Source organism: Phycodurus eques, chromosome 11 (genome assembly GCF_024500275.1).
Source record: "Phycodurus eques isolate BA_2022a chromosome 11, UOR_Pequ_1.1, whole genome shotgun sequence".
Classification (NCBI taxonomy): domain Eukaryota; kingdom Metazoa; phylum Chordata; class Actinopteri; order Syngnathiformes; family Syngnathidae; genus Phycodurus; species Phycodurus eques.
The window spans coordinates 28,023,110-28,038,378 of record NC_084535.1 but is presented as its reverse complement, the minus strand read 5'-3'; the positions used below and the strand labels follow the sequence as shown (position 1 = coordinate 28,038,378).

General features: G+C 43.1%; 1 protein-coding gene across 4 annotated transcripts in view; it reads right to left on the bottom strand.

The window, feature by feature from the left end:
- Positions 1–9,198: 9,198 nt before the first annotated feature.
- eno4 (enolase 4) overlaps positions 9,199–15,269 on the bottom strand; it is a 53,235-nt gene continuing 47,164 nt past the window's right edge. For all 4 annotated transcript variants that reach the window (XM_061689603.1, XM_061689607.1, XM_061689605.1 and 1 more), the window contains 2 exons: positions 11,501–11,618; positions 9,199–11,079 (listed from right to left, as the gene is read on the bottom strand). In XM_061689603.1, the coding sequence (XP_061545587.1) occupies positions 11,021–11,079; positions 11,501–11,618 (177 nt within the window). In that variant the 3' untranslated portion in view covers positions 9,199–11,020. The remainder of the gene's footprint in view (positions 11,080–11,500; positions 11,619–15,269) is intronic.

The following is a 15,269-nucleotide window of genomic DNA, read 5'->3' as shown; positions in this document are numbered from 1 at the left end:
CCTCGGTTTCGTGCTCTCTCTGTTTTTGTTTTTCGTTCGTCTTTGCAGACATTACGCGACTCACTTACACAGGGGAAGGCTTGATAAACATTAGCGAGTCTACCCTGGACTTTCTTTCACCAACTTTCGCAAATCCGCTCCGTTTCTTCTCCCGAGTTACTCTACGGTGGGGCGGCCGCGACGTATGGCACATGGAGACGAAGGGTGCAGCGCGCTGGCATACCAGTGAAGCTCCGTAAGCGAGGATTTCAAATGGCGCTCCCGTCAATCCACGTCTCGATTCTACGCTCCCTACCCAACAAAATGGACGAGCTTCATCTTCTAAGATCAGTAAAGACTTTGGACATTCCACCGTCCTGTGCTTCACGGAGACATGGCTTTGTGAACGCACTACCGAGCTTCCAACTACACCGGGCAGACCACGTCACAGAGTTATCGGGGAAAACAAAAGGTGGCGAGATATCAGAATCATCATTATTTGCCAAGTATGTCCAAAAAACACACAAGGAATTTGTCTCCGGTAGTTGGAGCCGCTCTAGTACGACAACAGACTTTGGAGACATAAAGACATTGACAAAAAAAAAAGTCACAGAGCAGTAAAGGGTTGCTAGTTACCTGGTAATGCCGGTACATCCATCCATCCATTTTCTGAGCCGCTTCTCCTCACTAGGGTCGCGGCCATGCTGTAGCCTATCCCCAGCTATCATCGGGCAGGAGGCGGGGTACACCCTGAACCGGTTGCCAGCCAATCGCAGGGACATACAAACAAACAACCATTCGCACTCACAGTCACACCTATGGGAAATTTAGAGTCTCCAATGAATGCATGTTTTTGGGATGTGGGAGGAAACCGGAGTGCCCATTGAAAACCCACGCAGAACATGCAAACTCCACACAGGCGGGGCCGGGGATTGAACCCCGGTCCTTAGAACTGTGAGGCCATTGTGCCGCCAATGCCGACCGATGCGGGAGGCGCTGACACCCACCATGAGCCCCAAGTCAGCCGGGGACCCCACACACTCCGAGGGAGAGGCGTAAGAGGAGGGCACAGGCCCGGGACGCAGCAGGACCAGACCCCCGGACTGGGGTCAACAGGCACCACCCCAGAAAGCAGCCCCAGGATCGGCATCACCGAGGGGGGGCAACACGGACACAACCATACCCAAGAGGAGGAGGGGCGAACAGGCCCAGCATACCCAGAAGTCAGCCTCACAAATCCACAAGGAGAGGGGTTCAAATGCATGCAAGTGACCCTATGGCGTGGGGTCTAAAATGACAAGAAATAATTTGGTCACATTTACATTACATGTCTGTATGACATTCTTTCCCAGGCAAACAGAATAACAGAATCAAGCTTCTAGGTTCACCATTTTAATGAAAGGTGACCAACTTCTCTTGAAGTTATCCATTTGCTTATTACATTTGGCAGAGATATTTTCTAGTGTTATATACTCTGTGACAAGATTTTGCCATTGGTTAATGTTGACAGCTTGTGAATTTTTCCTGTTTAACTATTGTTTTTTTTTTTAGCTAGATTTACAAATTCAAATTTGTAATTCATAGACTTTATAGATAGGCCTACTACTACAACACTGGAGTGCTTTTATTGTCTTCAATATGCGTAGCACATACAGAGCATCGACATTACGGTTCTCAAGGGCCCACGGTGCTACAAAGACAGTACAAATAATATAAAAAGCTAAATAAAACTATGGAATATACAGTATAAAAAGTATTAATTGAATGTGCAATATAAAAATCGAACACAATCCAGTGTTGTAGTAGTAGGCCTATCTATAAAGTCTATGAATTACAAATCATTATTGTAGGCCTACTTAAAATCTTCAGGTATCTCTACCTAAGTATTTATTTTTTCAGACAATTTTTAAATTTGTACTCCATACATTTGAAACCAGTATCTGTACTTTGTCCTCCTTACTTTTGTCACATTTACAGCAGAATAAATTCCTAGCCATGGTCAGACGCTTTTTTGCTCGCTCTGCTTCTGTTGAAATTTTTTCTTGCTGATAAGCTTGTTTTTCTTCAGAAAAAAATTAGAAGCAGCGACTCCTGGATATTTTCAAACCTGCGGGACTGTACTTGTTTCTGTAGATACAGTCAGTTGTTGCTATACTCCAATATCAAGATGCCTCCCTTTTCCACTGAGGACTATCACGGGCTGCTGGACCGTGGAAACGGTAATGGACCATCCGGCAGTTCTCCCTGGAATTTACTGGGAGCAAAGCCCAAAGATATGTGACATCATCTAAAAGGGAGGACACAACACCAGCAGTTACAGAAGAATCTGGCTGGCCTGCGTTGCGGGTTGCTTCAAGCCCGGGTGAGCAGCCGTGGACGGTCGCTACAGCGAAGGGCAAGAAAAAAAGGATGCGAGTCAATGCAAAACATTGACATCAGACTTACAAATAGATTTGAGCCATTTTACAAGACCCTGGCCAAGAATGCTCATCCCCCACCACCACAAACATGTATAAAACTAAATCATACAAGAAAGAAATGGCATCCCAAACATTAATAGTTGGTGATGGAGCTGTGAAACGATGCGAAACGTTTTTGTCGTGAGAAGAACACCGAAGACATGGTGTATGATATCTCTTAAAAAAATAAATAAAATAAAATAAATCCTGGAGATCACTAATCAGCTCCCAACTGTGAAATCTGTCGTTATACACAGAGGAGCCCTGGATGTTCTCAAGCATCAATCAGAGGTACTGACGTGAGATTTCATTGATCTCCTGACAAAAGTGCAATGTTTAGATGCTGAGGTTTTTATTAGTGGACCTCTCCCATTTGTACGATTTGGAGATGAACGTTTCTCTAGGCTCAGTCAATTAAATAAGTGGCTCAAAGAAGTGTCTACAGCACTATCCGTGAGTTTCATTGACAATTTCTGCATTTTTTTGGGACCGCAGACATCTTTACAAGGCAGACGGTTTCTGTCTAAATAGACAAGGGGTTAAGTTATTGGCTGCCAACATTTTTTTACTGTGTACGTCAAAAAGAAAACACTGGCCTTGGTGATGCAGTTGTTCCCAAAAATCGGTGGAACAGGAGATGATAAGGCGACTCGAGGCGCAGACGGATTCATCAGGGTCATCCAAACAATCGGAGGAGCGAATGACAAATGAGATGAACCAGCACGTTGAATCTCCCACACCCCTCCCTGCCCCATTGGAGCAAAAGCCCAACGCAAAACTCACTCTCTCCTTGCTAGGTGTGACGGACAGGATGAAGACGATTGTCAATATTGGAATCCAACGCACACCACTCCGAGATCTTCCTCCCATCCCCCTTCGCCTGAAACCACCGTCCACAAAGATAGACCCATGAAGAATCTTATCTGCGTATCTGACTGATATCTGCGGGGTCTTTTCCAGAATAAGTCAGACGCCTATGGAGATCAGGCATTTTGATCCCTGTAATTACAAGGGACAGAAAGTTGGTCAAAGAAATATGGCACAAAAAAGTAGAACAACAAACTTAGTGAGGGTAAAATGTGACTCTATCAAACCATTGTCTCCGGTTATCTCTGCGAGACGAGCTCTTTTCAATATCAGGTCACTGGGTAATAAATCAATGTTGATTAATGACATCATTACAACCTATGATCTGGACCGTTTGTTACTAAATGAAACGTGGCTAACAGAAAGTAGCTGTAATACCATTTTAAATGAGGCAACACCAGCAAATTTTCATTTTATGAACAAGTGTCGAATAGGGGGGAAAAGGCAGTGGTGGTGCCGTTATTTTTAAGTCATTATTTCAGTGTAAAGAAATTTTACTGGGTGATTTTAGCTCTTTTCTTAGTTAAAGGTGACCCAAAGGTTATTGTTTTAATAATTTATAAGCCTCCAAGATACAATAGAAAATATATGGAGGATTTTCAGAACTGCTGTCAGTTATTTGTACTGACTACAACTATTTTGTCAAAACGGGAGACTTTAACATTCATGTTGACAATAACATTGGGGGGAGGATCTAAAGAACACATTAGACCTCTCTTAACATATTAAGAGTCCAACCCACACTCAAGGTCACATCTTAGACCTGGTCATCTCTAAGGATGTTGAAATTCTATCAGTTCACATTAAGGATATGGCTATTTCGGACATTTTAGTGTATTCTTTGAATTACAGATTCTTCCAAAAGTTCAGACAACCTCTATGTCTATTAAGAAAAGGTACATACATGAGAGTACCGCCACTAAATTTATGGAGACTGTTGCTGTGCCACAAACTGTGAATGTTGAGACAGTTGATGAACTTTTGAATAATTCCACCTGGAAAATCTCAAATGAATGCTGTCGCTCCTAATAAAATTAAGACAATGTTGAGGCGACCTAGAACACCGTGGAGGAGCACAATGATGATAAAGACCTCTAAATCAAAGTGTAGGAAAGCAGAACGTAAGTGGAGAAAAACTAAACTCCAAATTGACTATAACCTCTACAGACAAAGTCTTTGTAATTTTAACCAAGAGTTAGTCAGGGCTAGACAGCAACACTTGATTGAAATCATCAGTAAGAACTTCAACAATACTCGCACTTCGTTTGCTGTCGTTGACAAAGCTCACACCCCCCGAATCAGATAGCGCCAGAACTCCTAACAGCAGATAAATGCAATTAATTTGCTTGTTATTTTTGTGAAAAAATACAATCCATCAGGTTAAATATTAGCACAAATCAGCAAAATGTTAAAATGATAATACATCTTAGGCCACCCAGAAAAAAATCTATTACCATGTCAGAATTTGATAGTTGACCAAAAAACTGTAGAGAAAACGGTTCAACAGCTGAAACCATCTACGAGCTGTCTTGACTCAATACCATCTGACTTTTTCAAAGCTATTGTGAAATCTGTGCTAGCTGATTTGCAGCAAATAATCAATTGCTCACTTCAGTCAGGCGAGTTTCCTAAAGCTCTTAACGTAGCTGCCATTAAGCCTCTGCTAAAAAAAAATAAAAAAAAATAAAATAGAGCGCTGGACGCTTCCATGTTAGCAAGATATAGACCCATCTCAAATCTGGCTTTCATAGCCAAGATTGCTGAGAAAGTTACTTTTAATTTCTTGAACTTAAATGGACTTTTTGACAAATTTCAATCAGGGTTTCGAACTCATCACAGTACAGAATCTACTCTTATTAAAGTGCTAAACGATATAAGGTTGAATACTGACTCGGGAAAGATGTCTATTTTGGTCTTGTTGGACCTCAGTGCGGCTTTTGATACGGTATATCATCTGCTGAACAGGTTGGAAACCTGGGTAGGACTAAATGGAACAGTCCTTAAATGGTTCAGGTCCTACCTGGGGGAAAGGTGTTATTTTGTAACCATTGGAAGTGTTCAATCTCATCGAATGGCAATGACCTATGGGGTCCCTCAAAGGTCAGTTCTTGGACCCCTCCTGTTCAGCCTGTATATGCTACCCTTGGATCAAATTCTTCAGAACTTAAATTTTTACTATCATAGCTATGCAGATGACAACAGTTATATCTAGCAGTGTCGCCAGATGACTAGAGTTCAATTGAGGTGTTGTGTCACTGTATGGATGAGTCAAAACTTTCTTCAATTAAACCACAACAAAACTGAGATAATTGTTTTTGGCAATAAAGAAAAGAGGATTGCTGTTAGTAAATTGCTGGAGTCACTCTCTTTAAAAAAACAAAAACCAAGTCTGAAACCTTGGTTATTCTGATAAGATTCCGACCGTCGTATCAAATCAATTACGAAAACTGCCTTCTACCATCTGAAGAACATATCCAGAGTGAAGGCTTGCATGTGTCAAGCAGACCAGGAGAAGTTCATCCATGCTTTTATCTCACGTAGACTTGACTATTGTAATGGTCTTCTGACTGGACTCCCTAAAAAGAGCATTAAACAGCTGCTGCTCATTAAGAATCCTGCAGCTTGGGTTCTGACCAGAACAAAGAGGTCAGAGCATATTACTCCAATTCTAAAGTCTTTACACTGGCTTCCAGTCAGCCTTAGAATAAATGTTAAAGTTCTACTCCTGGTCGGGTTTAGGTCCTGAATACGTGAATGAAATGCTAATGAAATATAAACCCAGTAGGGCTCTGAGATCGACAGGCTCGGGTCAAATAGTGGAGCACAGAGTCCAAAGCAAACATGGGGAAGCAGCATTTAGCTATTATGCTGCACACAAATAGAATACGTTGCCAACAGAAGTGATACCAGCCCCAAGTGTGCATGTTTTTAAGTCCAGGTTAAAAACTCTTTTCCTGATCACCTTGGCGGTAGTGGTCCCGTCTTCCGTGAGCTCCTCCTTTCCACCGGGAGGCTGTCTCACCTCTTCCTGAAAAGTCGCACAACACTCTCCCTTTCTCAGCTTCCACCACACAGTTCTCTGCTCCGCCCTTGTCTTCTTAATCTTCCTCCCCACCACCGGTCATTTTACACATCATACTATGCTGTCGAGCCACACTCCCCCCTACCACTACCTTACAGTCAGTAACCTCCTTCAGAGTACATCGTCTGCACAAGATGTAATCCACGTGCATGCTTCTACCTGCGTTATTGTAGGTCACTTTATGTTCCTGCTTCTTCTGGAAAAAAAGTGTGCACTACAGCTATTTCCATCCTTTTTGCAAAGTCTACCACCATCTGTCCCTCCAAGTTCCTTTCCTGGATGCCGTACTTACCCATTACTTCTTCATCACCCCTGTTTCAGCATAAAAGCATTCAAAAACAAAGAGACTAAAATTACTAAAAAAAACAAAGTGCAAGAAAGATAATTTAAAAAGGGAAGTGCTCTAAAATGCTCAAGCATAAGCATGAGAAAAAAATAATAGTTTTTAACCTGGACTTAAAAACATTCACATTTAGGGATTACTTCGCTTCTTTTGGCAACTTATTCCATTTGTGTGAAGCATAACAGCTAAATGCTGTTTCACAATGTTTACTTTGAACTCTGGGCTCCACTACCTGACCTGAGTCTCTCGATCTCAGAGCCATATTGGGTTTATATTCCATGAGCATTTCTTGAATATATTTAGGATGTAAAGCATTTAGTGATTTATAGACCAGTAGCAGAGTGGCCAGTATAGAGACTACAGAATTGGGGTAATATGCTTGATACTTTGTTCTGGTCAGAACCCTAGCTTCAGCGTTCGGAATGATCTACAGTTGTTTAATGCTCTTGTGGTGGAATCCAGTCAGAAGAGCATTAAAATAGTCAAGTCTACTTGAGATAAAAACGTGCATTAGTTTATCCTGCTCTGTTTTGGTTCATCCAGTTATTAATCAGTTTTAGACAATGACACAACGCCTTAATTGAACTGTAGTTATCTTGAGATATACCTGTGTGTCATCTGCATAGCTACGATACTCAACACTATGACCTGTTCATCGCACGCTTAATCATAATTTAACTTAAAATTTGTGGTTTCACTCCTATCAAATGTGTTCATGAAGTTCCGCTAATTGTAAGTGGGACAGGATTGTCATTTGGGTATTGGACAAGGAAGTGGAACAAGGTTTTAACTTCAACAGACTCAAATGTATGACACTAGTCACAGAAGATCTGAATCGGTCCTTTTGTCACAAAAAGCAGCTCGTTACCAGGTGAAAGAGGGCTAGCAAACAAACAGCGAGGTAAATAACGAAAAGGTGATAGAAAAGTTACTTAAATGAAACCTGTACCATAACAGACCCAACAGTTCAACACAGTCATCCACGTGGCTACTGGCGATGATCTCTTAACTGGCATGACACTGAAATGCAAGGAAAAAAGTATAGTCCTTCTGTTTTATTTTTCACTGACTTCACTGTAACATCTGGTGGATATTCTTCTACCCTTGGTCCTTTAAAGGTTGGCTAATACATATTTTTCAATCATTTTCAGTTCCTGTTGATGTTAATTGTAAAGATTCTAAATACGTTGATCCAACCAATTATAGGTGTTTTGTTGTTATGTCTGGGTGAATTGAAGCCTAACAATACAGTAGCTGTGCAAGTTATTATCCACACGCTTGCTATTGTGTTGTTTTCTCTCGACACCTGCCCCGATTTCCTAGACAGCTCCTTGTGTGAGTGCCTGAAACACGAGAAGTGTAAACCGTGTGCCCTGTCCATCACTTATTGTGCGGTTTTTGGATATTAAGGTTTTAGGCTTCATTTAGCACTGAGGTGCAATTTCCAGCTTGCCGTCCCCTTAACAGTGTGGAGGAAATGTCATTGTTATAAGCCCCCTTTTCTACAAAGCAGATTCACCCGCGCGAGGCTTCAAAGAATCCGCGCGACCCTTCCCGATGAACCAAACGCTGCAGAGGAAGTGATTGATTTAACAGCAGATTTAGTCCGAACAATAGTCTTTATCGAAACAGGAACTAATCTACACAAACCAACCACATAGCATATTGAGCTAAAATGAGGATGTGTGAATTATGTTTGATGGCAGCGTACCGGTGTCCTGTGACACACTTGACAAACGAGCAAAATGAAGAAAGACGAGGTGCGTCGATGTTACTTCCTGACTCTGTGACCTTCCTCTTCTGGGATAGGCTCCAGCGCGCCCCCGCGCGACCCTAATGAAGAAAAGCGGTACAGAAAATGGATGGATGGATGGATGGATTCCTGTCATGGTCTGTTTTTGTTTAGACTATATTTACTTCATTTTATTCCATGTCATGTTTTTCCAGTGTCCCTTTACAATGCTAATTTCTTGTCCTGTTGGTTTGGTTTTCGTTTCCACCTGCCACCAGTCCTTGTCTTTACCCTCGGCCTGCTGACCACCCCTACCCTCCTCAAGTAAGCCCTTTTGTTCTTTCTTTTTCTGTCCTTTCCACCCGTCTTTGTCATCCCCGTCATTCACACAGCCCTACCATTTTACTGCCACACGTTTTTTTCTTCTTTTTAGATTTTTCAGATTGTGAAGACAGCCCGGATTTAGTTCACCTTTTTTTCCAGACACTGGTTCTGACTCTGACACAGATTTAGATTTTTAGTATTTCTCATCCCAGTAAATTTTTGTCAAGATTTCCTTTTTCCCATCCCTCCACGCCCAAGTCCTATCCAGCTGACATACAGTAATGGAACTCGACTGAATCTGTTCTAGAGTCAAACTGTCACAATTATTAAATGCAATTTATTGTACAGCAATTATGTAAACAACATTCTTAACTGTCATACAAGTGTTTAAAAAAAAAAAAAAAAACGGCCACGTAGTATGGCTTTCTTAATTGATGTTAATACAAACAGGTTTAAATGGTGAGCTTATTCTCATGTTACGCTACGTTTACACGATGTTCCCGGAGGTTGTGGCAGCCCCGTTTCAGGCCTCGCTGGACAAAACAGGATGGTCGTGAAACAACCCGGGGGGTGTGTAGGCGAATGTGACAAAATGTGACAGGCCATAATTGCTGTGGATGGGAGGGATATTTCCTGGGATCTTACACTCGCTGCCTACGACTCGTGCGTGCGCTCGTGTTTAATTCATCGAAAATACCAGCTGTGGCATACCTGTTTGTAATCCTTAATGTTGAATCCGTGTGCATGTGAGGAAGAGAGATGCTGACAATAGGTCCCACTCCCAAAATTTGCAAATCAAAATATGTACGGGTTCATTATGCATTGTTGAGTTTGACAAAGAACCGGAAAAAGATTACTCTAACATGTCTCCAATCTCACAAATAGTTTTCAAAATCTCACATTAAAGTTTTCAATGAAAAATAAAGCGTCTTTGAAAAGCCATCCCAAAGTGCCTTTAAATTGATACAGGTAAATATTGATGAAACATTTTCTGTTGTTTCATTCTTTCTTTATAAACATAATCTGTAAAAATAATCTAAATTACTATCTGACTAATATTAACAATTTAATGGCTTTGTCTCCCCCCCCCCTCCCTCACTATTGTGTTCTTTTCATTTATTTCCACTGCAATTCCTATTCGTCCTTAAACTTCTCTCCCTTAGCCTGCCTTACACACGCCAATTTGCTCAATTGCAAAGCTGCTCTGAACAAACGATTGGCTGAGTTGTGTCACATAGGAGGACTTACACTTGGTCTGTGTGTAAATCATGTGCACATGATTTGACCCTACAAGCTGTGAGAAAGGTGCGGGCTAAAATAAGTGTAACGTAAAGGCCCTAAAAGTTGTGCTGGTTAAATTACAAGCAACTTGTATGGTACTCAATGGTCAGAAGTCTCAAGAGCTTTGCGTGATGTCGTTAAGGTATTGACAGGCGCATTTCTTACACTAAAATAAGAACTAATTCATTGATGACAACAACATGAATAGCTTCTATATTACACCGAGGAAGGCAGAGGGGTGATAAATTGGGCTAATATCGTGTTAAAATAGACAACTCCAATTCCAATGAAGTTGGGACATTGTGTTAAACATAAACAAAAACAGAATACAATGATTTGCAAAGCATGTTCAAACGATATCTAATTGAATACACTACAAAGACAAGATATTTAATGTTCAAAGTGATAAACTCGATTGTTTTTAGCAAATAATCGTTAACTTGGAATTGTATGGCTGCAACACGTTCTCAAAAAAGCTGGGACAGGTGGCAAAAAAGACGGAGAAAGTTGAGGAATGCTCATCAAACACCTGTTTGGAACATCCCACAGGTGAGCAGGCTCATTGGGAACAGGTGGGTGCCACGATTGGGTAGAAAAGGAGCTTCCCTGAATTGCTCAGTCATTCCCAAGCAAAGATAGGGCGAGGTTCACCTCTTTAGGTATAGGTTGAACATGATTTGCAAATCATTGTATTCTGTTTTTATTTCTGTTTAACACAGCGTCCCAACTTCATCGGAATTGGGGTTGTACAAATGCTATGTACATTGTTGTATTTACAATGTGCAATCGTAAGAAAAGATACAACAGGACTGAATGTGATTAATCAATGGATTTTCCTGCTAAACACGGAGCACTTGTCAGCTATGCTGTGGCTCATGAGCGCGGTAGAGAATGAATGAAGGACATCAAATAAATGTGTGATGTAGTGGCCAACAAACAGTAGATGGTCCCTTTCAGACGACCTGCGCTTCTGTTTCAGTGAAAAGTGGTGGAGAGTGTTGCTCCTTGGAGACTGTGGATGAGACAAAGTCATGGAATCAAGTGAATAGACAACAACAACAAAATTGCAATACGACTGAAATGATCTCTGAGATTTTTCCTTGTGGAATAAACCCGCAACATGTTGCTTTAGCCTTTTTTTGTCGGGAATGATCTCCCAAACGCGTCCTCATTTTCTATTCTGGCCCTCCACCCCTTTGCAGGGAGGGATTTTGACAGACAAGGAAAGCGTTTGTCCTCGCATGTCATTAGGCGGCCAATTAACAGATCCAAGGTAGGAGATTTCATCTTTGCACACACACTTCCGCACACACTGGTTTCTTTCACATCCGAGAGAGAGACTTCCTCTCTGGTTTTTGGCTTTGTCTGGCTACCTTTTCTGAGAGAGAGAGAGAGAGAGAGAGAGAAACAGAGAGAGACTAAAAGAAACATACCCAAGATCCCCTGTTGGGCCAGCTCTTCCTCTATAGAAACCAGCCTGTTGTATTTAGTCATCCTCTCGGCACTGGCCAGACCTCCCAGTTTGACATAGTCCAGGCCCAGACCCACAGCCTGAAAGAAAAATGGGTGTGAAAAAAAATCTGTCTGATGCTATCAAAGGGAGAGAGACAATAATTCTGTGTGTGTGTGTGTGTATGTGTGTAGTCCCTTTCACACTGCCTTTGCATCAGATGTGTAACACATTTATTCGCCTGTGCCATTCACCAAAGCGGGACATTCCTGTGTCTGCAGTGCGCGTTCACACAGCTGATGCGGCTTCCAGCAAACAGATAATTAGATGCGTGGCCACATCAATGCCAGTGTCTGACTACTTTGAACAGCGATATTGCTTTCATTATGACGGGGTGTGGGCAGAGGCTGCAATTCATCTCTGATCCAGTGTTGGGAAGTAACGGAGAACAAATACTTTGTTCCTTTAAGTAGATTTTTCAGGTATTGCCATTGCTTGCTGCATCGCGGTTCACTCTTAGCAGATAAAGTGCATCGCATATTTTTTGTTATTATTATTGGACAGCTAGGGCAGTTACTCGACTGCAGATCTCCGGCATAATAATCATCATTAGAGAACAATATAGTGTGGTGCTAATGAGCTGCACAAAGACAACTGAGGCACTTTTTTCTTGCGGAAGAAGCTTTACTGGGCAACAGCGATTTAACATATTTGGTGCCGATGTCACTAATGAACTTGGTGATACAATGACCATTACCAGAAGGCCACTGTTTAACACAGACGCCACAGTCAGGGTTTTATGAAATAAAACGCAAACATACCAACCTAAACCGGTGTACAGTATATCTACTGCACACACTCATAACAATACAGACAAGACCAGATGCAATTAAAGAGCAACGTTTAGCTTGCTTTTCTACAACTATAGTACTGAAGTTACAAAAAGCGCCCCAAAGCATGCTGGGAAGTAGCAGGGCTGCAAACAAACAGTAACAAAATGCAGATATCAAAAGCACACCTGCTGGTAGCCGAGATAGCAGGGCAGGTCCCGAACGTAACCCCCGCAAGAAACGCGGGATTACTGCAGGGATGTCAAACGCATTTTTGTCGCGGGCCACATTGTTGGAATGGTTTCCCTCAGGGCCTTAATGACCTTGAAACCATATAAATGTTTCATCGCCTGATCATTGTATTATATGTACACGACAAAATGATGGATAACTTGTTTTCAAATCAGAAGTCAAGAATAATAATTTGTTCAACTATCGTTCAAGTTACTGTAAAAAGGGTTTTGGCAACAACAACAAAATGCTTGTAATATCTAAACATTATTTATGACATAGGACGATGTGGAATTTTGGTCTAAATTTTAGCAAGGATCACAGAAGTTGACGCAAATGATTTGCTTTCGCTGGTCATATAAAATATTGTGGTGGGCCAGATTTGGCCCCTGGGCTGCCACTTCAGCATGCCTGCTATTTGGTTTCGTTAGATCCATTTGATACTCTTCTTACCTGAGAGTTGTTGCTTAAGGATTAAATTATATTTTTTTTATTTTAACAGTATTTGATTGTATACCTATCATATTATTAACTGGTGGCTTTTGTGTTGTTTTCTTGTTTGACTCTGTAGCATGTATTTTGAGTAACTACTGTATCAATGAATCATGTATAACTACACTCTTGGTGTACTATGTGCTGTACCAATCTATTATTTGTACTGTTGATTATATGTGGACCCCATGAAGCTCATGGAACACGGCACAATATGGATCGCAGAAAGGTGTCACCAGTTACACCCGATCGGCCCCAACATTGGTGTACACCGCCAACTCGCCCAAAGATAGCTGGGATAGGCTACAGCATACCCGCAACCCTAGTAAGGACAAGCGGTATGGAAAATGGATGGATGTTTGGCTGGTGCCGTTGTGCGGGCCAATGTCACACTGATTTCAAACTGATCCTGTGGGCCGGACGAAATTGCTCCGCAGGCCGGGAGCTTGTACTTGGCTTGAGTATTTATTTTTCTCACGACCGAGGGAGCGACGGAAATTGATTCGGAGAAGCAAAATATTCGCCCTTCATGGCCTTATTTAAGAACATTGTTTGATGTTGTCCGTAACAAGAATGATTGAAGAAATTGAGTTGTATCTTGTGCCAGCCTAAAACCCACCAGCTTCTGTTCTCAGGACATTGAATCAATCGCAACTGGACTGTTCTGTTTGTCTTAGGAGCATAAATACACCGACCCAAGATAGTCTGTCCTAACTAAGCCGGCAAATTCGTAAATCAACTTAATCTCTCCAGAAGGAGTTTCAACTCCCACCTCCGTCAGAACTTTGCTCATGTTCCGGGGGCGGCAGGGGACATAGAGTCCGAGTGGACCATGTTCCGCGCCTCCATTGCTGAGGCGGCCGACCGGAGCTGTGGCCGTAAGGTGGTTGGTGCCTGTCGTGGCGGCAATCCCCGAACCCGTTGGTGGACACCAACGGTGAGGAATGCCGTCAAGCTGAAGAAGGAGTCCTATCGGGACTTTTTGGCCTGTGGGACTCCTGAGGCAGCTGATAGGTACCGGCTGGCCAAGCGGAATGCAGCTTTGGTGGTCGCTGAAGCAAAAACTCAGGGATGGGAGGAGTTCGGTGAGGCCATGGAGAAAGACTTCTGGACGGCTTCAAGGAAATTGTGGTCCACCATCCTGCATCTCAGGAGTGGGAAGCAGTGCACCATCAACACTGTATAGTGGGGATGGGGCGCTGCTGACCTCGACTCGGGACGTTGTGAGCCGGTGGGGAGAATACTTCGAAGACCTCCTCAATTCCACCGACACGCCTTCCCATGAGGGAGCAGAGTCTGGGTTCTCTGGGGCGGGCTCTCCTATCTCTGGGGTTGAGGTCGAGGTCAAGGTCCCGGGGTGGATGAGATTCGCGCGGAGTTCCGCAAGGCTCTGGATGTTGTAGGGCTGTCCTGGTTGACAGGCCTGTGCAACATCACGTGGACATCGGGGACAGTGCATCTTGATTGGCAGACTGGGGTGGTGTGTTCCAACTACAGGGGGATCACACTCCTCAGCCTACCTGGTAAGGTCTATTCAGGGGTGCTGGAGAGGAGGGTCCGTCGGGAAGTTGAATCTCAGATTCAGGAGGAGCAGTGTGGTTTTCGTCCTGGCCGTGGAACAGTGGATACGGGCTGTTCCGGTCCCTGTACGACCGGAGTCAGAGTTTGGTCCGCATTGCCGGCAGTAAGTCGGACTCGTTTCCGGTGAGGGTTGGACTCCGCCAAGGCTGCCCTTTGTCACCGATTCTGTTCATAACCTTTATGGACAGAATTTCTAGGTGCAGCTGAGGCGTAGAGGGGGTCTGGTTTGGTGGCCTCAGTATTGCATCTCTGCTTTTTGCTGATGATGTGGTTCTTTTGGCTTCATCAAGCCGTGACCTCCAACTCTCACTGGAGCAGTTCGCATCAGTGTGTGAAGCGGCTGGGATGAGAATCAGAACCTCCAAATCTGAGACCGTGGTCCTCAGTCGGAAAAGGGTGGCGTGCCCTCTCCGGGTCGGGGATGAGATCCTGCCCCAAGTGGAGGAGTTCAAGTATCTTGGGGTCTTGTTCACGAGTGAGGGAAGAATGGAACGGGAGATTGACAGGCGGATCGATGCAGCGTCTGCAGTGATGCGGAATTTGTATCAATCCGTTGTGATAAAGAAGGAGCTAAGCCGAAAGGCGAAGCTCTCGATTTACCGGTCGATCTACGTTCCT